This window comes from Anomaloglossus baeobatrachus, chromosome 7, assembly GCF_048569485.1.
Source record: "Anomaloglossus baeobatrachus isolate aAnoBae1 chromosome 7, aAnoBae1.hap1, whole genome shotgun sequence".
Classification (NCBI taxonomy): domain Eukaryota; kingdom Metazoa; phylum Chordata; class Amphibia; order Anura; family Aromobatidae; genus Anomaloglossus; species Anomaloglossus baeobatrachus.
In genome coordinates, this window is record NC_134359.1 from 234,148,366 (window position 1) to 234,172,373 (window position 24,008).

At 44.5% G+C, this 24,008-nt stretch overlaps 1 protein-coding gene across 1 annotated transcript in view; it reads left to right on the plus strand.

Moving 5' to 3' along the window:
- The first annotated feature begins 395 nt into the window (after positions 1-395).
- CPPED1 (calcineurin like phosphoesterase domain containing 1) overlaps positions 396-24,008 on the plus strand; it is a 136,910-nt gene continuing 113,297 nt past the window's right edge. Inside the window, exons 1-2 of the mRNA XM_075319115.1 lie at positions 396-529; positions 5,814-6,032. Coding sequence (XP_075175230.1) covers positions 466-529; positions 5,814-6,032 — 283 coding nt within the window. The 5' untranslated portion in view covers positions 396-465. The remainder of the gene's footprint in view (positions 530-5,813; positions 6,033-24,008) is intronic.

Sequence of the window (24,008 nt, forward strand, 5' to 3'; positions counted from 1 at the left end):
TTAGAGATGACAGGCTTCCCTTAAATCCAAGACAATGTTATTATACAGATCTATCCTTCTGATCTGCTATAATAAGATCTTCATGTATTTAGGACAGTATTTTGGAGGTGAGGGGAGATAATTCGTCTCGGGTGTCTCAGCCTGCATCTTCAGCCATACACTATCGTGCAGAAGCAATCCCGCATCCACAACACCATTCATTCGGGCAGCATTAGCAGGAGCCCGGCAAAGGGAACCAGAGTGTGTACGGTGCGACCACCAACATGTCAGAGCAAGTCCAGGAAGGAAGAATCAACTACACAGGCTTATCAATCAATCACCGATGTGAAACCGCCCTATCTTCTCCAGCGCGGCTCCTGGCAGGCAGCATGAGCTGATTGCCGAGGTGACAGGAAGTCCAGCTGGACAGTGCAGGCAGGTTCTGGTGCCGGCTGTGTGTGCGGAGGGCGGCTTGTGTTCTCGGCCATGTCGGAGGATCGGGAGGTGTTCCTGAGAGCTCGGGGCAGGACATTCACTTCTTTCCGAGAAGGTAGAGCCATTACTGCAGCAGAGGCGCTGGGCTGAGACGCGCGGATAGTGGCTGCCCTGAAGGCTAGTGCGCTGCTCTGCAGCTGTGGAGCAGGGCATGCTGGGAGTTGTAGTTTCTGCACAGCTATAGGGTGCAGATTCTGACCATACAGAATATTCTTACGGTGCCAGGCGGCATTATTATAAACTGCATCTCCAAATAAAGCAAGTGTGAACAGGTGTCAGCTGCTAGAACTACAGGAAGCACAAAAGAATACAGCAGCACTCTGTGATATATTTCCAAAATAGAATATATGACATTTAAACTGCATTAATTCTATATGGAATATACTTAGAAAAAAACAATTGACCAGTTTATGTGAGCCCATCAACTGCAGCAAGGTGATCCTACCTGCCCATATGTTTGTAGACCTTAAAGGAAACCTGTCAGGTCCTATATACGTTCTGATCTACAAGCAGGGGGATGTGGGGCCTAGTAACCCCTTCCTACCCATCCCTGTGTTGTAATATTGTGTAATATGAATGTATAAAAAAAGCTTTATAACTCACGTGTTCCCTATGTAAATGATCAGAGGGGCTAGTCCCCTGGGCATCACATCACCCTGTGGACGTTTGCATGTTTTCCGTGGTATCACACCCCTGTGGGCATGATACCGTGGATTTACATAAGCGACGTCACTCAGTTTCTGGAGATCCCGCGCATGTGCACTTCTCATTCGCGCAGCCTTCTTATCCGGATGTTTACTTGCTGGCTTTAGGATATGTGTGCACGTTGCGTTCTATTACGCAGTGTGTAAGTTACTGCATGTGCGTCTCCGAACGCAGCCGAAAAGCTGCGTTCTGAAACGCATTGTAACTGCAGAATTCCTGCTGAATTCACGCGTTCTGGATGCTTCAAGAACGCACATTTTTGACAGTGCGGTCCCACTCTGCTCTCCTGCATCCCCATAGACTTGCAGCAGAGCCGAGTGGGACCGCACTGTCAAAAAGAGCATGGCTGGCTGCGAGACAGAGCCACGCGATCAGAATGAACTCTGATGAACTTCACCCGACTTCATTGTGATCGCGCGGCTCTGCCTGTGTGCCGCGGCTTGATTTGCGATCACAGATGAAGGACTCACTGTAGACCGCAAATCCCCTGAGTAACTGCAGTGAGCCACGTGATCACCGGAGCCGTCACTCAGGTTACCCGTGGCCAGCTCGAGTCCTCCACCCAAGACATGTGGCCGTGGGTAACCTGAGTGACATCTCCGCTGACAGTGTGACTCACTTCAGTTACTGCATGGAGCTGACAGGAGTGGCAGTGTTCTACGGCCGCTCCTGTCAGCTTCATGTAGCAGAGCTGGATGCATCGTGGGACCTCGTGAGGATTATGCCTGACCTGGAGGGGTATTTGGGGATTTTAATAAAGTGGTGAAAGGGTGTTTTTTTGTCTTTTATTTCAAATAAAGGATTTTTTTGGGTGTATGTGTTTATCTACTTTCACTTACAGGTTAATCATTGGGGGTGTCTCATAGACGCCTGCAATGATTAACCTAGGACTAAGTGGCAGCTATGAGCTGCTGCCATTAACTCCTTATTACCCAGATTGCAACCACACCAGGGCAATTCTGGATGAGCCGGGTAAAGTGCTGGGACTGTCGCATCTAATGGATGCAGCAATTCCGGGCGGCTGCTGGCTGATATTTTTAGGCTGTGGGGCTTCCCATAACATGGAGCTTCCCATCCTGAGAATACCATCCTTCAGCCGTGTGGCTTTATCTTGGCTGGTATCAATATCGGAGGGGGGGGGGGGGTGCGGCGCACGTCGTTTTTTTTTTTTTAATTTATTTATTTTACTGCACTACATAGAACCGCACACCGGCGGCTGTGATTGGTTGCACTCAGACACGCCCCCACGCTGAGTTACAGTTGTCTCAATGCAACCAATCATAGGCGCCGGTGGGCGGGGAAAGCAGGGAATACCAGATTGAATGAGCGGCTGGCATTTACAAAACCAGGAGAAGCCGAACATATTGCCAACCATTAAGCATGGGGGTGGCTCAATCATGCTTGGATCAATCATGCTTTGGGTTTGTGTTGCAGCTAAATGACAGAACGTTTCACAGGTAGAGAGAAGAAGGGGTTCAATGAAATTTCAACAAATTCTTGATGCAAAAATACCATTTGTAAAAAGCTGAAGTTGACAAAAGGATTTCTTCTACAAATAGATAATGATCCTAAACACAGGTCAATATCCACAATTTTCATCCCACCATTCAGCGAATTATCCCCTATAGTATAGTTCGCGGAAAACCTGTGATTATGGGACAACTGCTTTAGTTTTTAGAAGGCACCCTATACACGCTGAGCGCTGTACTCTGGGGAGCTTCCATCAGCCTCATAGACATTGAATGGAGTGGCAGTGTACATGTGTGACCACCGTGTCAACTAAACTCTTCCTTCTTGGAGTCATGCAGTGTAGTGGAACAAAGGACTTGGGATTGGTTCAGGTCCCACTCATGGGGACCCCCAGAAGTCCGACCTTTATTTTCTGTTCTGTGGGTAGCTGATATGACGTTTATGGGATAACCTCTTTAAATAAACAAAGACCACTGCTTTATCACATTCATTACATGAAATGTAATGATGACCGAGCGTGCTCACCAACGCTCTAAAATCAATCGAGCATCAGGGTGCTTGGGTACGCTCGGCTCAGTGAATGAGGGAAACCGGCACCCCAGTTTGAAAAATAGAAAGATGGAAAGGCACTCACTGGTAAAACTGTACAAAAATCCTTTATTAATAACGGGTTCCGGATCAGGGCATCAGGGGAGAGAAAAACACACAAACATGCCGTACAATGGTCGTTTCGCGCCCTCTCAGGGTGCTTCTACGGGTCCACCCCAGTGCTCGATCTTTGGCTGGCTGAATGGGGCAGAGTGCCAGACTGCCCAATAGTTGACTTCCATTATACTCGTTACTCAAGTCGAGCCCGTCAGATGGTCCAACCTGCTCGATTTGAGTAACAACGCTCATCACTAATGAAATGTGTAAGTGAGAATCATGTAGGCAATAGTAATACCCCGAGTAATGCCGAGATGCAAAGCACCATTAGAGGAAATCAGTCAGTAGGATCAACCCTCCTAAGCCATCTATATGGGCATGTAGGTCATAGGAAGCTGAATAAAATGATACCTTAACACTAGAAGTCCCAGAGAGGGGTCATTTAACATTTCTACCTTTTGGAACCCAGAGAGCTCGAAATTTCTGGGACTTCTAGTGTTAATATCTGCAATCTGATGTCTTATTCCAGAAAAATCCATGTTTTTCGTTATATGTAAATGAGCTGTTAAGCTCTTTGGGCCAGACACAGATCTGATGATCTCCCTGCAGAGCTTATTTTAAAGAAAGGGGGCTTTACGAGTATGAGACATGTAAATCAAGAGAGCAGACTGAAGGCCCCGTCACACTAAGCAACATCGCTAGCAACATCGCTGCTAACGAACAACTTTTGTGACGTTGCTAGCGATGTTGTTGTGTGTGACATCCAGCAACAACCTGGCCCCTGCTGTGAGGTCGTTGGTTGTTGCTGAATGTCCTGGGCCATTTTTTAGTTGTTGCTGTCCCGCTGTGAAGCACAGATCGCTGTGTGTGACAGCGAGACAGCAACAACTGAATGTGCAGGCAGCAGGAGCCGGCTTCTGCGGAGGCTGGTAACCAATGTAAACATCGGGTAACCAAGAAGCCCTGTCCTTGGTTACCCGATATTTACCTTTGTTACCAGCCTCCTCCGCTCTCACTGTCAGTGCCGGCTCCTGCTCTGTGCACATGTAGCTGCAGGACACATCGGGTTAATTAACCCAATGTGTGCTGTAACTAGGAGAGCAAGGAGCCAGCGCTAAGCATTGTGCGCTGCTCCCTGCTCTGTGCACATTTAGCTGCAGCACACCGGGTTAATTAACCCGATGTGTGCTGTAACTAGGAGAGCAGGGAGCCAGCGCTCAGTGTGCGCTGCTCCCTGCTCTCTGCACGTGTAGCTCCGTGCGGTGGTAACCAAGGTAAATATCGGGTTGGTTACCCGATATTTACCTTAGTTACCAAGCGAAGCATCTTCCACGCGGCGCTGCTGGCTGGGGGCTGGTCACTGGTTGCTGGTGAGCTCACCAGCAACTTGTGTAGCGACGCTCCAGAGATCCCTGCCAGGTCAGGTTGCTGGTGGGATCGCTGGAGCGTCGCAGTGTGACATCTCACCAGCGACCTCCTAGCAACTTACCAGCGATCCCTAGCGTTGTTGGGATCGCTGGTAAGTTGCTTAGTGTGACTGGACCTTGACAGTCATTACATGTCTCACACTATTAACACCTCCTCTGGAGGCAGATTCTCGAGGAGATCTACATCTGGCCCACAGATCTTAACAGCTCATTTACATATAAGGAAAACATGTACTTCTCTGAAATGAGACATTGGATCAAAGATATCCAGGTGTCCTTTTATTCAGATTCCTATGACCTACGGCTTAGGTTGATCAGATTGTAGGATGCAATTGAGTCATCTTTTCAGGTGTTACATCACTATAGACTAATATAATACACTGGCACAGGTTTGACCGGACATTTGTTCACACGTTATGCAAATGACACAACATGATGCCAAAGTCAGGGTGATGCCATCTTTACCGGTAAAAAGAAAACAGGCTGGTATCCTACCGGAAGCGAGGATGAAGACTCCGACACTTGTGTTATCAAGGAAGATTGACAATGGCAGTGTAATTAGTAGCTCGGTTTTCCAATATTTTTCTGCGGTTTCATGTTCTGTGCACATTTATTGTGTATTAGATGACTATCCTTTCATCTGCTCCTATTATCACAATGGGAGAAGGTGGATGAGACAGGAAACAAGCATTGCACCGGGATTTCTGGAGAATGCGGCGGCTTTCTAACCTCATCCCGCCGGAGGCACCAATAATACACAGCTAGATTGGTTTCCCAGCATGTCACTGCACCTCTTTCAGGGAATGGGTTATTTCTGAGGCAGAAAAGACACAAAGAACGGACTGCCCCGGGAATTATTTCACTTTGTTTAATAGAAAGGTCAGCAGCTTGCAGATCTGTGCCGTTCCGAGCAAAGTTCCTTTTATTTTTTTTTTTCTTAGAAATTGTAGCCTTTTCATAATTGGATCTTAGTTAAAGGTCCTGCAGATGAATATTCCGAATCCTATTATCAGTATGTAATGTAATTACTATAAGCCGCCACTTACCGCGGAACGTTCTAACATTTCTCTCTGTTTTTCTTCTTTTTTGGAGATGACGAGAAGGAGTGGAGAGGTCCGTTCTACTTCATACAAGGAGCAGACCCCCAGTTTGGGCTCATGAAATCTTGGGCAATTGGTGAATGTGACTTTGGAGGGGATGAGTGGGATGAAGAGATCAAATTAACAGAGGAGGCCGTGGAAGCCGTTAATAAGATGTCGCCCAAGCCGAAGTTCTTTGCTCTGTGTGGAGACCTTGTTCATTCAATGCCAGGTAGGTGAATTACTCTGAGGGTCCGATTCATCATTCTTTTTTTCTTCATTTGCATTTTATGTGCCAAATTTTTCAAAATGGCACATGTATAGTGATAGTCATGAGCGAGCACCACCATGCTTAGGTGCTCGTGACAATGTGTGGAAGGAAGAAGGAAAATGGTTAACCCTCTATGCCGTGTAGGACAAGAAGACGATCAGTTGAAGATATAAAAGTGTGATTTGTTGTTCTATGTGTTTTGGATTATTAAATCAATTATATTAACAATTATTAAAGTCCTTCATCAGGATCCAAAATCACCGGTGCATTAGTGAGCTTGGCTTCTAATATTCCGAAACACGTAGAACAATAAATCACATTTTTATATCTTCAATGAATCGTCTTTTTGTCCCCTACAGCAGTGCAGGTTAACCATTTTCCTTCTTCCTTCCACACATCATAATGAGTACCGGAGCATGGTAGTGCTCACTCATTACTATAAAATGGGGTCTTCAGCAGCCATTGTGGTTTCATCTATGCTCCTATAGTAGTTGTGACTCGCACAACTTCCCCAGGTGAGTGATTCCCTGAAATCAGTTTATTCTGGAACCACCAGGATAAAACCCTATTAGCTCCTTTGTCTTTTCCAGCAAGTATATTCAGTACTCGACTCGTACACTACTGAGTATAATAGAAGTCTATGGGGAACTTGAGCATTTTTCCGGAAGATCTTCCTGAAGAATGCTCAAATTCCCCATAGACTTCCATTAAATGCGATAAACAAGTCAAACCTTGACCAAGCATCAAAATGCTCGTTACGAGCGTGGTAGTGCTTGCTCTTCACTATACACATGGTTGAAGAATTTAGCACAAAATCAAAAATGTTCTTTATTTTTTCACTTAAAGGGAACATGTCAGGTCCAATATGCACAAGAACCACAAGCAATTCTGGGTACATATTGCTAATCCCTGCCTTACCTTCCCTGTATGCACTAGCATAGATAAAAAGATCTTTAGAAAAAATATTTCTATAGATCTTTTACCGTATGCTAATGAGCGAGGGGACTATTCCCAAGGGTGTTAGTTCCCCGACCAGTCGCCCCATTAGCATGTTAGTTCGCCCCTGTGGGTGTGCTATCATGCTAATGAATGTGCAGCGTCATAGGATGATCTCACTCACCTCTTCACTGCCATATCGTGCGACGCTGGATTTCGGCTCAGTGCGCATGACCCTGGAGTTTGGGGTCATTGGGGTTAGGACGTCGACCCCCATGGAATAGGAAGGGAAAGGGCAGGGTGTGAGTATCTATACTAATCCTCCCTATTTTTCACTCCACTGTGCATTTTGTAATTTTTAGATATTTATTATATGTACTATGTTGTAGCATATGTGTTTAATAAAGAAAAGGTTTTTAAGGTAGTTTAATTCGTTTTTTTTGTGGTTGATATGTACCTTAGGCATCATATATTGGTATATAATTAGCAATATGCACCCGGAACTGCTCGTGGTTCTGGGTGCATATTGCACTTGACAGGTTTCCTTTAAAGTTTTTGCAACCTCTTATTCCAAAAGTTATACGTCCCCAAGAAAAATCACAAAATTTGTGCAAAATTTACACTGGATTGGCATACATATGCTCAAAAATATTGCACCGTTTTTATAAGTCTTAATAGATTAATCAAATTAAATCAAACTCCACAGATAATGATGGAGGGCAAAAAGAAATAGACTTTAAAAAAGGCACAAATTAAAAGAAAGGAAAAACAAAAAGAGTAGAATTCTAAAATCAAAAATTTGTACTCACCTACCGGACCATAGCCATTCCTTGGTATCGGTGTTTGTATCCCCTTCCATCGTGTGATATCAACTGGCCACTGCCCTCGTCAGGAAGCAGAGATTGATTGTCTGCAGTGGCTATGTGCCCTTAGAGTCAGAAGAAAGTTTCCAATTTCTGTCTGTCAGCGGCTTCTGTCATGTGTAGTGTTGAGCGAGTAGTTAACTATTCGTACTCACTATGTTGTTAGCAAGTACTGTCCGCTACTCGCATATTCGTTACGAGTAGCGGGCGCAATGGAAGTTAATGAAATACTCGCTAAGTAACGAGTAACCAGAAAGTGGTACTTTTCGTGCGATTAGCAAATACTACGGCTTTCGGGTTACTCGCTACTTGTCGAGTATTTCCCATTGACTTACATTGCGCCCGCTACTCGTAACAAATATGCGAGTAGAGGACAGTACTCGCTAACTACTCGCTCAACATTACTCATGAGACATCCCCTCCCACTGAAAGATGAAACATAGATAATTTGGTTTGTTACCTTTTAGAAAGGCACTGGCCCCGAAACGCATTGGCATGAATAATAAGCCTTGCTTTGACTCTCCTGATTGCCTGCACATCGAGATAATCTCCACTTTGCCAATGCAAGGAGAATGGTGGAGGACATAGGTAATAGTACCGAGGAATGGCAGGCTCCGGAAGGGGACTATGTTTTTGGCTTTTTTTTTTTTTTTTATTTTTCAATTTCAAGACCACGATAAGCTCATATTTCAACTAGTACCCTTTAATTAATGACTGTTAGGTGATGACAGCTCCATTTATATAGGTTCTCTTCTTACCCATGATTCCGCACATTGTGGCTCTGTCTTACAGCTATCTAATTAAGGTGCAGGTAATTACAGCGCTCCGTGAATCAGGGCCTAGTAGAGTAATCAGACTTGGTATTAGAATATTGATAGGTAGACAGTCGTATGTCTTAAAATAAACTTTTTTTTTTTTTTTTTAGTCCTAATTGAGAACCCTCATTTGAATATTAATTACAATGTTTTTTTCTCGCCATTTGACACAATTAGTATTTCTAATTACAATAATATATAATGTCAGGGAACTCGGCTGCCAACCAGGTTTTTAATAGAAAATTATTCTGTAGCATCTTATTATGATGGCAGGATTTTATTTTTACAGACACTTTGGAAAACCAAAATAAATGATTATTATAATAAGTGATAAATATCTACAGCCCATTCACAGTAAAAAACAAAAATATCTGCATCAGTTTTTTTCAGGCTCCAAAAAAACACGAACAACATAATTTTTTTTCTTTTTTCAGACTGGGCAAAAAAGTGCCTTATTTTTACAGACTGTTCTGGATGGTTGGCAACCCTGCCCCCTCTATATCTCCGCCTCTGAGTGCCCCATTCCGGAGATATGACCATCATCTTTCTAGTTATGATTTGATCTATCCATAGTTATGAAACATGCAGGAAGAACATCTTGTGCAGATGTCCATCATTTACACATTCACCACATACTACATCTCTCCAACTTACCTCACTGACTATGACAACCATTCCATAGGATATACAAACAAATCGGCATCCATTACATGATGGTATACTTTTCGATTGAGTTCTATAAGGTAATGGATACCACTGTGTTAACAGCTTTTTGTTAAACACATATATGTTGTGCACTAACTCTGTGAATATACTTAAACGGGTTGTCCACTATTTGGACACCTCCTTCTCTTTCCCCTTGTTCGCTTCCGTAAAAATAAATAAACTTGTACTCCCCTCTAGTGTGGCCGCGGTTCCAGCGATGTCTGAAGTCATGTTCCAGGGGCCCAAGTGACATTATGACACACGAGCCCCGCGACTAATCAGCGCCAGCTTTCTTCACATTGCTTTCAGACATTTGAGTAGAAAGTAAGCCCTTCACTCACATCCTGCTCAAATATTTGAAGTTGCTGAAACAGATTTCGGGAGTTGATTGGTGGCAGGGCTCACGTGTCATAACAATGTCACATGTGTTTCAGGAACACAACTTCAGACATTGCTGGAACCACGGCCGCACCGGAGGTGAGTATAGACTGATTTATTTTTAAGCCCTAACCACTTTTGTAATTTGTTTTATTTTGAAATTCCCGACTATTTTCACTTTTCTGATGATTTCTATGTCTGTGGGTCTATTTTACATTACTTCCTGTGAACTTTTATTTTGAGGAAGTCTCAAGCGGGACCTCACATGACAATGGCCCTGCAGTCCCCTCTTTGCAGCTTCTATCACCCCTTCTGTAACAGGGCGTCCTCATGGGGCTGCACTGAGGTCCCTTACCACAGCTTCTGTCACCGCCGTAGTACCCTGGCGATGTCTTAGGTCAGTAGCGGTAATGAAGCAGTGGCTGCCATTACATTCCCTGCTTCTGACATTTATATTATTCCAAGACTAGAGATGAGCGATCTCAAGGTTCGGTGTTTGTACCGAACACAAACTTTACAAAAATTAGAGTTCAGGTTCGGAGTTCGGGTGCTTTCCACTCGGGTGCTGACCACTCACTTGGTGCTCATCTCAAGGCGAGCCGCTTGTAGTGTTTTGAACGCCTCGCACTGGGGGTAACAACATGATTGGGTGTTGTGTGCACCAAACAAAAAAAATATAGAAAAGCTCCACCCACCGCTGGAAGTGATCTGTTTGTGGCTGGCTTCCTGTGGGCGGAGATCCAAACTGCCAAATTTCAAGTCTGAGTCTCAAGGCGAACTTTTTCAAAAGTTCGGCTGAGCCCGCCAAACTTTCACATCTCGCCACTCATTTCTATCCAAGACCTATTGATTAAAATCAACTTTAAAATTAACTTTGTTTTAGAGAAAACCCCTTTAAGTACATGGAAGTAACTAACACTTGCGATAAAAAGTTGAGTTGAATACCTTGTAAAAATCCCAGACCTTCACTTTTTTTTTTTTTTTAAAGTCATCAGGGGCGTGGGCTGTCACGCCTTTTTTTCAGACACTTCCAATCACAACTGGGCAACCATCTAAGGCTACTTTAACAGTTTGCGTTGTTTTGCATTCGTCACAATCAGTTGTGTGACTGAAGCAACAGATACATTGCAGATAGTGGCACAACTGATATGACTGCTGCAAAACAACAATACGTTGTTTTTTTGTTTTACTGTTTTACCGACGGTAGGCTATTGTGAACGATCAGCTGATCAGCCGGCCGCCGGGTGATCAGCTGATCGTTCACAAAAGCTGGCCGATCAGCTGATTGTTCACAAAAGGTGCCGCCGGCAAATCAGCTGATCATTCGGCCGCCGAGAGAGAAACATTGATTTCAATGATTAAAAATAAGAGCTGAGCATGCACAGTGAAGAAAAAAAAATAAGGATTCCGCCGCTCAAAAAAGTTACATGCTGTGTTCCTGCCGCCCGATGGTCAGTCGTTCCACAACTGATCCGTCACCCGGCGGATGCAACGCAGACATATTAGACACAATGCGTCGTCTATACAAGTCTATGGGAAACAGCGCAAGCTGTTAACTGATTGCGCTGTTTTCCAAAGCGGCGGATTGCGACTAACGCAAGTGTGAAAGTAGCCTTAGTTGGTCTTTGCCGATCTGTGATTGCCAGCATCTAGGATGGAGGCGTAAAGACACAATCTACTGGAGAAGACTCTGAAGAAACGCCCAGTGGAACTAAAAGCAGAGATTTCACACAGCGCGCTCCAAAAACAACAAACGTGAATATCTCTGTAATGGAGCAACGCATCTTAAAACGGAAAAGAGCATCAGAATCCGAGGAGGGAAATGATTGTAACCAGATTACATAATATATAGCTAAAAAAAAACCTATTGATTAAATAAACCACACATATGGGCAAAAGTTTGTGAGTAAGGTCAGTAGGCTCATTAAGTCCAAAATGTATAGTAGGAGGCCAGAAGTTGGTATAAATATTGGACAGATCTGCAGCCTTTGCTTTGGCCAGATTAAAAGACTTTCCTGTAACACTAACTCTATCCCACGTCTTCTGCTTATGGAAGCCCCAGCTGATGAATAATGGCACCATGAACTCTTGTGCTGACCCCACTTTGAGCGAGAGGGACTTATCTCCGTTCTTAAGGAGTTAACGCTACCTGCAGCCGATGAGCCGCTTTGTGCTAGTAAGCTTAGCAGTTGGGTTGTTGGTTTTAGAGTCAGCACTTAATACCTGTGTTGACAACATGTCTGATCTTATGTCCCATCTGTCCGGAGGCTACCTGGTTTCACGTCTTATCTGGTGTGAAGGTTACTGATGAGCATCTATAAAAATAGGGAAGAAGCAAAAAATAAAGAGAAAAGGTTGATTTTTTTCGAATGCATGTAAAATAGATATGTATGAGCAAATAATATGAAATTGTACAGTTTGTGTACAATTTATTGGCTCGTTCCTATTTTTATACCTTATATGCCTATGTAGATTAATTACAGTAACCCCCAGCAGGCAGTGCAGCTATAAAACTAATGTTACCAATAGCAAGCCAATTAATTCTTACTAAAGTCTAGTCTAAGCTATCCTCCATGAGCCAAGCACCGGAGCAGCACACATCTCTCTTCTAGCCTGCAATCTAATTGATTTTGCCTTCACTTACAGTTGGATAATACTAGTATTACTGAGCTTTCTCTGCTTCACCTTAGCCGACCCCTCCTGCATTTAGACCAGCAAACACGGAGAATTATTTTGGAAGAAAGCAGAAAGTTATCAGTATTCCCACTATCCTGTAAAGAGCGCTTGTAGAAGGCGGGAAGAACAGGAAGTCGCTGAGAAAAAGCTCCAGCCAATCGCTGCAGAGCAGAAGGTGATGTCAGAGAAGGGTATGGCTATTAGTCTTTTGTACAGCTCAGTAATAGTTAAAGGTGGTGTTCACTACCTGGATAACCCCTTTTCATTTCCCATTTTTCTCCCATTAAAATTAAAAAGCTTATACTCACCTCCGGTGCTGGAACTGTTCCAGCTGTGCCACCTGGGGCTAAGGTGAGCTTGTTACATCATGTGAGTCTCGTGCCCAATCATTGACTACTTCTCTCCCTGCCTTCAGACATGTAAGTAATAAACAGGTAGTGAGAGCTGTGGCTTTCACTTAATTTTTGTTGGTTAGTTATACATCTGAAGGTGCGGGAACAGTGAAATTGACAGTGATTGAGCGTGGGGTTCGTGCGATGTGACAACCTCACCTGAGCCCGGGAGGGCGAGTTGCAGCACCACTGGAACGGTTCAAGCAGCAGAGGTGAGTATAAGGTACTTTTTTTTTTTTTCTTCTTTTTTTTTTTCCTTAATGGGGACAAGCATAGGCAATGGAAAGGGGTTGTCCAAGTAGTGGACAACCCCTATAAAAGGATTGCTCCAAAAGTGTATAGTGACCACAGCTGGGTACTGCAAGTCCACTACACAGTTGTCGAAGCTGGCTGTTCAGCTCCATAGTTACTTTAATTCGGCTGACACCGAGAATAGCTTATTGATTGGGGTGCTGGGTGGTGGACCTCCACAGATCTGATGTTAACGATCTGTGCTCATGCCAAATCATGAATATAAAAGTAGTGGAGCAACCATTTAACAAAATGATATATTTTTGGGATTATATACAGCACAGACTAAAGGTTTGGACATACTTTCTCTCTAGAACAACTGTTAAGAGGAAACTGTGTGCACCAGGCCTTCATGGTAAAATAGCTGCTAGGAAACCACTGCTAAGGACAGGCAACAAGCAGAAGAGACTTGTTTGGGCTAAAGAACACAAGGAATGGACATTAGACCAGTGGAAATCTGTGCTTTGGTCTGATGAGTCCAAATTTGAGATCTTTGGATACAACTACCATGTCTTTGTAGAAAAGGTGAATGGATGGACTCTACATGGCTGGTTCCCACCGTGAAGCATGGAGGAGGAGGTGTGATGGTGTGGGGGTGCTTTGCTGGTAACACTGTTGGGGATTTATTCAAAATTGAAAGCATACAGAACCAGCATGGCTACCACAGCATCTTGCAGCAGCGTGCTATTCCATCCGGATTGCGTTTAGTTGGACCATCATTTATTTTTCAACAGGACAATGACCCCAAACACACCTCCAGGCTGTGTAAGGGCTATTTGACTAAGAAGGAGAGTGATGGGGTGCTACGCCAGATGACCTGGCCTCCACAGTCACCAGACCTGAACCCAATCGAGATGGTTTGGGGTGAGCTGGACCGTAGAGTGAAGGCAAAAGGGCCAACAAGTGCTAACAATCTCTGGAAACTCCTTCAAGACTGTTGGAAAACCATTTCCAGTGACTACCTCTTGAAGCTTATCAAGAGAATGCCAAGAGTGTGTAAAGCAGTAATCAAAGCAAAAGGTGGCTACTTTGAAGAACCTAGAATATAAGACATATTTTCAGTTGTTTCACACTCTTTTAAGTATTTCATTCCACATGTTCTAATTCCTAGCTTTGATGCCTTTAATGTGAATCTACAATTTTCAGAGTCCTGAAAATAAAGAAGACTGTTTGAATGGGAAGGTGTGTCCAAACTTTTGGTCTGTACTGTGTGTGTGTGTGTGTGTGTGTGTGTGTGTGTGTGTACACAAACATACATACCATATGTATGTATGTGTATACACACACACACACATATATAATATGTGTATGTATGTATGTATGTGCACACACACACAGTACAATTTCTAATTTATAGGGGTTGTCTGCTACTTGGACAAGCCTTTCTCAATCATGATTCATGAGTTTTCCCCTTTAAAATAAAAACACTTATAATCTGCGCCATTCCAGTGGTGTCGGCGCGGTCTCTCCCGTAATATTCTTACGTCGCGCAAGTCCAACTGCCAATTACCGGCTGCTTCATTCTTCCCGCTTTTGGAAATTTTGCATACATATGGAGAAAGAAAGAGAAAAGCAGCGCTCATTTCCTCCATATGTAAGTGATTTGTCTAAAGGCAAAGAGAGTGAAGCAAAGCAGGTGCTGAGTGGTCGCAGGGTTCGTGTGCCGTCACACTGGTACATGATCCTGGGAGAGATGGTGCTGACACCCCTGGAATGGTGTCAGCAACAGAGGTGAGTATGAGTGTCATTATTTAAAAAGGGGTAAACATACAGTTTAAAAGGGGTCTGAGTAGTTGACATTCCCTTTAACAACCATAAAAACTTGACTATCTAAAAAAAAAAATATATATAACAAAATATTTTACAACATTGGACACCTAGGAGTTGTCCCTTATGGCCACACAGGAAATTAAAGAGGACCAACCACCAGGATTTTTCTATATGAGGTAAAGGCAGTGCAATACAGGAACTAAGATTTTGAATCCAGGCATACCTGTTATAGAAAGATCCGATGCTTGGTGCAGAATTATGTTTATTCATGGTTGCAGAAATGTACTGCACTTTGACGGGTGCATCGGGGACGGGTCTTTGTAGGTTGAGTCCTCACCGTAAAGTTCTCCTCCAGCTTCCTCCATGATGTGCCCCTTTTTCTTTATTTGAATCTCGTGTCACCATTGCTGTTGTTGGCGGGACGTGCGCATTGACAGTGATTATGTCTTCATTAAATTGGCGCCAGAGTCTGCGCATGCGCGAACCGTGATCTCCTGTGCCGTTTTATTTAAGACACTGCGATGAAGCCCCTGACGGCAGGGGTGCATGCACAGATGAAGAAAACAATCTACGCATACCAATGCATCTCATAGTCTTCACCCCAGTGCCCTAAATAAAATGGCATTGGAGATCGAGATTTGCACATGAGTGGACTCTGGTGCCATTATAATGAAGCAGAATCACTGTGTCAATCGCACATCCCGCCAACAACAGCAATGGCGACGCAGCGCGGGATTCAAATAAAGTTAAGGGGGCATATCATAGAGGACGCCGGAGGAGAAATAAACGCCGAGGACACGAGCTACAAAGACCCTCCCCGTTGCACCTGTCAATCACAGTGCAGTGCATTTGTGCAACTTTGAGTAAAGATATTTCATCAACCAAGCATCGGATCTTTCTATAACGGGTATGCCTGGATTCAGCATCTTACTGCCAATATGGCACTGCCTTTACTTCATATAGCAAAATCCAGTGGTTGGTTCTCTTTAAGAGTCCGACTTCAGTGGATTCAGTAGACCTGTATCAACTCCAACCCGGAGTTCAAAATGTAACTATTGTATATATTATACGTAATTAGATATTCTAGTATGTGTCATTAATTTATTAAATGCTTGTTGCAAAATTACTTTTATAGAAACATAGTAAATGTAATTTCACTTTCCTTTTTACAACCGTAAATTTGTCATTAGTAATAATTATACGTGACCTATTTCTGAAGGAGCTGGCGTTGGAGGTTTAGCTACAGCCCTGCTTATAGCGCGTCCTTGGCGTTCCGGTGCTGATATGTTTGGATTCGTGCCTCACGAGTAAAATGTTGATGCCACATTTATCCGTGTCTTCGTTCTCTGAAGATTTCACAGCTCATTAGCACACAGATCTCAGCCTTTCTTGAAGAACTTGTTTAAAAATTAAGCTCATGTTTACCATCACCCGCGAACTAGATCTGAACTGATTGAGGTCGATATGATAATAGTGACTGTGTGATCGTGTAACCCGAAACGAACCGGAGCTGCTTCATCGCTAAACGCTGTTCAGCGCCATTGTCAGTATCTATGAACCGTTATTTAGAAGGGTAATAAAAAAAGAGTGCATTAAGCTACTAGGATTGTGGCCTCGTGTCAAGTAACGTGAAGTTTGCATGTACTTTTACTGTTCATGTGGTTTTCTTCTGATTAATCCAATTTTCTCTCATGTACCAAAACAAAACCAATTTGGAGATTTCCTTCGTAGGTAGAGGGAAGGAGGAAAAAAATAAAAATAGAGCAGTATAAACCTTATTAGCGATTTTCATTAAAAGATAATTATCTAATTGTTTAAAAGAACTGAGAGTCCTTAGTGGTTGATACCTGTCACCAGTTTTTTGTCCTATAAGCTGCGGCCACTACCAGTGGGCTCTTATATACGGCATTCTAACATGCTGTATATATGAGCCCAGGCCACTGTGAGAACATAAAAACACTTTATAATACTCACCTAAACCGGTCGCTGCGGTGTTCGATGGCCCGGTGGGCGTCGCTGTTCTCCGGGACCGGCACCTCAGTCTTATAAAGCCGGGGTGCATGACGCATCCAACCATCCACATCATACACACTTGCCGGCCCTGAGGTCCTGCGCAGGTGCACTTTGATCTGTCCTGCTCAGGGCAGATCAAAGTATTGTACTGCGCCTGTGCAGGCCCTCAGTATCGGCGAGTGTGTATGACGTGGACGCGTCATGCACACAGGCTTCAGAAGACGGAGGAAGAAGATGGCTGAGAGAGGAGGCACCAGTCCCGGAGAACAGCACCGCCCACTGGGCCAACCAGCACCGCAGCGACCGGTTTAGGGGAGTATTATAAAGTGTGTTTTATGTTCTCACAGTGGCCTGCGCTCTTATATACAGCATGTTACCACCATTGGTGGTGGCCGCAGCTTATAGGCCATAAAACTGGTGACAGGTTCCCTTTTAATAGCTAAGGCCGGGGCCACACGGGGATCTACTGCGATCCTCGCATGACACTCGGCTCATGCTGGCAGCACAGTGGGAGCCGAGTGTCATGTGAGTGTCACTGCGACTGTTGTCCGATCATACAATCGGACCTCAGCTGCTGGGGAAGGGCCGGCACTGAGGAGGGGAGGGAGGGATTTATCTCTTCTCCTTCGTTGCCCGCTATTGTCATTCTCGCTCTGCAGTCGCAGTACACCGGTGTACTGCGAATGCAGTGCGATTTTTATTTTTTTTTTTTATTTTTTTTTCCTCTCGCCCCATAGAAATGAAATGGGTGCGAGAGAATCTAGGATCGCATTGCACCCGCAGCATGCTGCGACTGTTTTCTCTGTCCGATTAGGGCTGAGAAAATAATAGCTCATGGGTGCTGCCTCATAGAGTAATATTGGTCCAAGTGGAATGTGATAAAACATCACATTCCACTCGCTCCGATTTTCATACTGAGTGGCTTAGGCCTAACTGAAAAGAGGGTAATGATAGCAAGCTTTCAAGACTACGCAGGTCCCTTTATCAGGCATGGTATAACAAAATCTGAAGAGTCACTTATTTATACACAACAGGACATAGAATGGAGCAGTAAATAAGACCAGTTATGTGAAGCAGAACTATCACTATGGCAGGGGGGCAAACTGTTGTGGCCATAAATATTGCAGCAGTTCAATAATAGGGAGTGTGCAAGTTTTATTGTCCTCTGATTAGGGTCTGGTCCAGAGCTGTGATGCCCCCAGATGCTCTAAGGAGCACATTTCTTGATTGATGTAAAAGACATAAATCCATGCGACACATTCTGCTTCACATAACTTGCCTTATTTACTGCCCCATTCTATGTCCTGTTGTGTATAAATATGTGACTTCAGATTTTGTGTTATATTGAGCCTGATGAAGAGACCTGAGTAGTCTCGAAACCTTGCTATCATTACCATCTTTTCAGTTAGCCATTACAAGGTATCAACCACTGAGGACTTCAGTTCTTTTAAACATTTTTTTTTTTTTTTTTACCTCTACTGGCTAACACGGTACAAAGATACCGCGTTTTTCCAAAAATAAGACCTCCCTCAAAAATAAGCCCTAGCAGGGATTTTCAGCATTTTCGGAGAAAGGCTTAAATATAAGCCCTCCCCCGAAAATAAGCCCTAGTCGCGGATCAATAGTGAAGTGTCCGTGCAGATAAAAAAGGTTACAGATACTGCAGGACACTTCATTATACACAGCGGCACCCGGCAATTACTCACCCGACACTGAGCGGCAGGACCTGCAGTGATCACACACCCGCACACATCAGCACACACACACACACACAATCTCACACACACCAGATCGCACACACAAACATCGGATCGCATACACAGTCCCCTCATCCAGCGACACCGATCTCTTCTCGCCGGGAGAATCCTGAGAGGCAGTGCAGTGGAGCGCAACGAACAGGACCTGCGGCCGGACACGTGACTCTTGCTCTCATTCCCTGCTGCCGTAAGTGCTGGATGTGATGTGATGTGATGTGATGTGATGTGATGTGATGTGATGTGTGTGTGTGTGTGTGTGTGTGTGTGATCGGCCGTGTGTGTGTCTGCGATCGGATGTGTGTATCTGTGATCGGATGTGTGTATCTGTGATGGCTGTGTGTGCCTGCGATCTGCTGTGTGTGATCTGCTGTGTATATCTGCAATCTGCTGTGTGTGTGTGCCTGCCATCGGCTGTGTGTGCCTGTGATCGGCTGTGTGTGCCTGTGATCGGCTGTGTGTGCCTGTGATCGGCTGTGTGTGCCTGTGATCGGCTGTGTGTGCCTGTGATCGGCTGTGTGTGCCTGTGATCGGCTGTGTGTGCCTGTGATCGGATGTGTGTATCTGTGATCAGCTGTGTGTATCTGTGATCGGATGTGTGTATCTGTGATCGGCTGTGTGTGCCTGTGATCGGCTGTGTGTGCCTGTGATCGGCTGTGTGTGCCTGTGATCGGCTGTGTGTATCTGTGATCGGATGTGTGTGCCTGTGATCGGCTGTGTGTATCTGTGATCGGATGTGTATATCTGCGATCTGCTGTGTGTGATCTGTGTATATCTGCAGTCTGCTGTGTGTGATCTGCTGTGTATATCTGAAATCTGCTGTGTGATCTGCTGTGTATATCTGCGATCTGCTATGTGTGTGTGATCTGCTGTGTGTGTATGATCTGCTGTGTGTGCCTGTGATCTTCTGTGTGTGTCAGCTAGCAGCAGGGTAGGACGGCGTGCAGCACCGACCAGAGATCACAGGAGGACCTTGGAACCACGCAGACGTCCTGGTCTGGTGAGTATGAGTCTCCTCGGAAGTGTGGGGGGGGGGTCTGCTTTCTTGGGGGGTAAACTTACCCCCAACCGTGTTTCTCCAAGAATAAGACCTCCTCCAAAAATAAGCCCTAGTGCTTTTTTGGGGGGCAAACAAAAATATAAGACCGTGTATTATTTTTGGAAAAACACGGTATATATTTTACCAATATCTAATTGAACGTTCACATTCTGTGCTGTATTCGTCATTGCACAACTCCATACACGTGGCGCAGCTAAATTGCTGTATAAAAATCAGTGGTGCTGGAGAGAACTGACTAGGATGTTAAGAGTTAAAGGGAACCTGTCAGCAGAAATTTCGCCCAAAACCTAAAAGATTCCCCCTCTGCAGCTCCTGGGCTGCATTCTAGAAAGGTCCCTGTTATTATTGTCCCCCCTTTCTGACCAAAATAAAGACTTTATAAAGTGGTACCTTTTTTGTATGCAGATTCTGTAAATGTGACACGGGGGCGGGCTGCCTGATGGCCGTTATTCTGCCTCCTGCCGCTTTAGGCCGTCCCCCATCGCTGATTTCCATAGCTGTGGACGCCGCCCAGTGCTCCACAGGTCCCCGCGCATGCCCAGTGCCTATCTCTCATGGATGAGCACTGTGCCCAGTGTCACCGCTGGTGACGTGCGCACAGGCTTTAGATTATGGGCGGTGCTGTGATGTTTATTACCAAGCAACCGCCCATAATCGCGGGACCGCGCTTTCCCCTTTGGCCTCCTTCATTCTGCGCAAGCGCGGGCCTTCTGACCCAACGTCACCTCCTTCCCATCTTGCCCTGAGGCAGGAAATAGATGGGAAGGAGGTGACGTGGGGTCAGCAGCACCGTGCTTGCGCAGAATGAAGGACGCCGAGGGGGAAAGTGCGGTCCCGCGATTATGGGCGGTTGCTTGATAATAAACATCACAGCACCGCCCATAATCTAAAGCCTGTGCGCACTTCACCAGCGGTGACACTGGGCACAGTGCTCATCCACGAGAGATAGGCACTGGGCATGCGCGGGGACCTGTGGAGCACTGGGCGGCGTCCACAGCTATGGAAATCAGCGATGGGGGATGGCCTAAAGCGGCAGGAGGCAGAATAACGGCCATCAGGCAGCCCGCCCCCCTGTCACATTTACAGAATCTGAATACAAAAAGGTACCACTTTATAAAGTCTTTATTTTGGTCAGAAAGGGGGCACAATAATAACGGGGACCTTTCTAGAATGCAGCCCAGGAGCTGCAGAAGGGGAATCTTTTAGGTTTTGGGCGAAATTTCTGCTGACAGGTTCCCTTTAACCATTCTTACAATGTATCAACTACTCTCTCCTGGCCAGGCTCCTTGGAAACAAACTGTACACCATGTATGATAAAAGTTCTCAAAGCAGGAAAATGACAGCAGATCAAAAAAGCAAGTCAGTTGCAAACTTGTTGATTTTCATGCTAACTTATTAAAAAAACTTAACAACTGGAGAAAATCCTTTTTAATATTTGGAAATAGACAATTTGGTGTTGATTCTCTGCACCGAGGATGTCCAGTTTGTTAATCATGTTATATATTTAGATTATTTGACTTCCTATGAAACTAATTATGACTAGTATATGCTTTCACTCTGTGTTATCAAGGTCAGACCCTCTTCAGTCCTGAGAACAATGGGCACACCATCTCCTTCTTATATTTTTTGCATACTGCTGCCCCTGCCCCCATCTGTGTGAGAAACTGTAGTCAACCTGTAATGAATAGGGAAAGCACTGTACATCTCTGCTGCATTTCTTTCATTTTAAGAAGCTCTCGGGGGTCAGACAACCATCAATCATATCTATGATGGCATATTCTAGCAATGTCGCTTTAAAATAGGGTAAAATGCCTCTTGATCTTCAATGTGGCTCTGCAATAGGAGTTTTACTTTGGGAGTCCAATGACTTCTTATGAAATTGGCTTAATAGTAAGCCAATTTCATATCGGACTGTCACGCTAGGTATGGTTAAGTACCAAGGGAACTACGAAAGGGAAGGGAAACCCTGTGTCTAAGGAAGGAGTAGATGGTGACCCCTGACCAAGCCTACCTCTGGGCCCTGGCTTTCCTGCCACCCTAGAAAGGTTCTGCATCTATGTGCCGGATACCTGACCCTGAAGTAGGCCCTAGGTAGGGAGTGGATGGGATGAGCGCTTAGTCAACCCCACTTAGCGCTAAAGAAGACACAGGGATAACAAACTGGGAAAGTGAACGATAACCTCTCCTCTACTCAGGTAGAGGATCTGCTGCAACTACAAAGTTTCTCCAGATGTATGCAAGCTGCGAGCGATCACCAGCACAGAGTGCTGATAAAAAGCAGCTGAAAGGCTGAAGAACTCTGCAGGGTCCTAAAGGGAAGCCGAAATAATAGGTCAGGGAGCAGTTTGTGCAGCCAAATGCTATGACCTTCTATAGCAGGAGACCACAGGGCTGTGTCACCTGTGACACAGCCGTGGCACAAAGTTCATGCACATGACTATTAATGGCTTTTTACAACCTTTTACCCATACTGGGCTATAATTTAGCACTCACAGGGCCCTGCACTTCCATATGTTACTAATTGGGCAGAAAGGCATAAGCAGGGAAAAAAATGTGAACTACATTATATGCCTTATTATGGAGATATTTTCCTAGATTATCAATAAGGGAATCCATAATATAACGGTATAGAGAGCATTGTATGTAGGGAAAAGTAGGGACTTTTTAAGTACGTTATATTAGAAAAGTGATTAGATTTTTACAGTTAGGACATTTAGGATTAAATCAATGTTTTTTTCCAGTCCACCCCTTTAAGCTGACTCCATTTTACTGAATTTGACAGGACTGCAATAGATATTTGCTCAGTATAACTCAAAGATCTGTGAATATTCTGAATTGCCACAGCCCTTCAGTCTAGGGATCAGCTAGTAACCCCTGCTAATGGATCGCTAATATGACAAGGTGCGCAATTTGTGATCTGTACATGATGGCTGCTGTGTATCCATACTAATTGTACGCACATGCTTTGCATCTTCTGTCTTTCTTAACATAGTAATTGCATCTTGCACTGCTCTCCATGCCGTCATGTACATCTTGTTCTGCCACAGTGCCAACGTTCTTCGATCGTCAGCTGTCGCTCTACAATACATGTTGACACTGATAAAGGCTAGATAATTTCTTGTGCTGAAGCTATAATGCAGAAATCCTTAGTGGACAACCCAGACTTAGACATTGGATCAGGATTTAAAAAAAAAATAAATATATAAAAAAAATTTTTTATTGTTCTAATAGGTCCAAAATAACTGACCAGCTACATAGTCACTTGTAAAGGGAATCTGTCTGGAGTTTTAGAATGAGGAAACTAATTACACTGCTGGGTGGGTTCTGAAAAGTCAAGTTCAGACATATCTTCATGATCGTAAAAGGGTAATCTGTCATTGAGAAAATTTAAGTTTGAATAGTTATGTAAATGAGTCTAGAAGTCCCTCAGGGGTGGGCTTATTCCCAGCTAGTGCATTACTCCACCCTGGAGGGTCTCTGACTGTCAAGTGATTATTATCTCTACTGCACTGCTAGGTCACTATTGACTGGGAAATTTCATGTACTTATTCAGCACTCTCCCATCTGTTTAAGCATTGCCAACAAAAGTGAGGGTACTGCATGAGATAGGTTGGCTGAGCAGTACCAGTGAGGTATCAAGCCCATGGTGAAGGCAGCACTACTCGGAGAATAATGCAGAGGTTCAATGTTCTAGTTTAGAAGAGTCCAACATGGCCCAGGATAGCTATGAATGTCACCCAACACAAAATTGTAAAATATGAGATTTGTTTTTGGGACTACTTGGTGCACTTTGTACACATGAGATGATATGTGACTTCCAGTGTGTTCTCTTCCTAGCACAGACAGTAGCATTGATACAATCCGGCATTATATGTGCCCATAGTGACTTGGCGAGCCAGCGGTTATTAGTAACATGTCAACTTGCCATTTCAACATTTTATTTAAGTCAGGATGAATTTTTATTTTATTAAGGACACTTTCACAACTCCGAAGTGCTTCACCTTTTGCCCACCATACTGTATAACCGGCCATCTGTCCTAGCCCTGGTTCAGAAGCTGAGTGGGCTATGCGGTGGTGTCGCTAAGCACTTTCATTCAGGGCCAGGGCCCCGAATAGAAGTCCATCACCCCAAATCTTACTAATTTAATTAATCACCACAATTTAAAATAAAATTTGTTATAAATTAAGCTGTGGCGCTCAGGCGTTCTGTGCAGGCACGCACACGCTGCTTTACTTACACAGCTTAGCGTGGTGCAGGGTCCCTTGTAGCTCCAATTTCTAGTA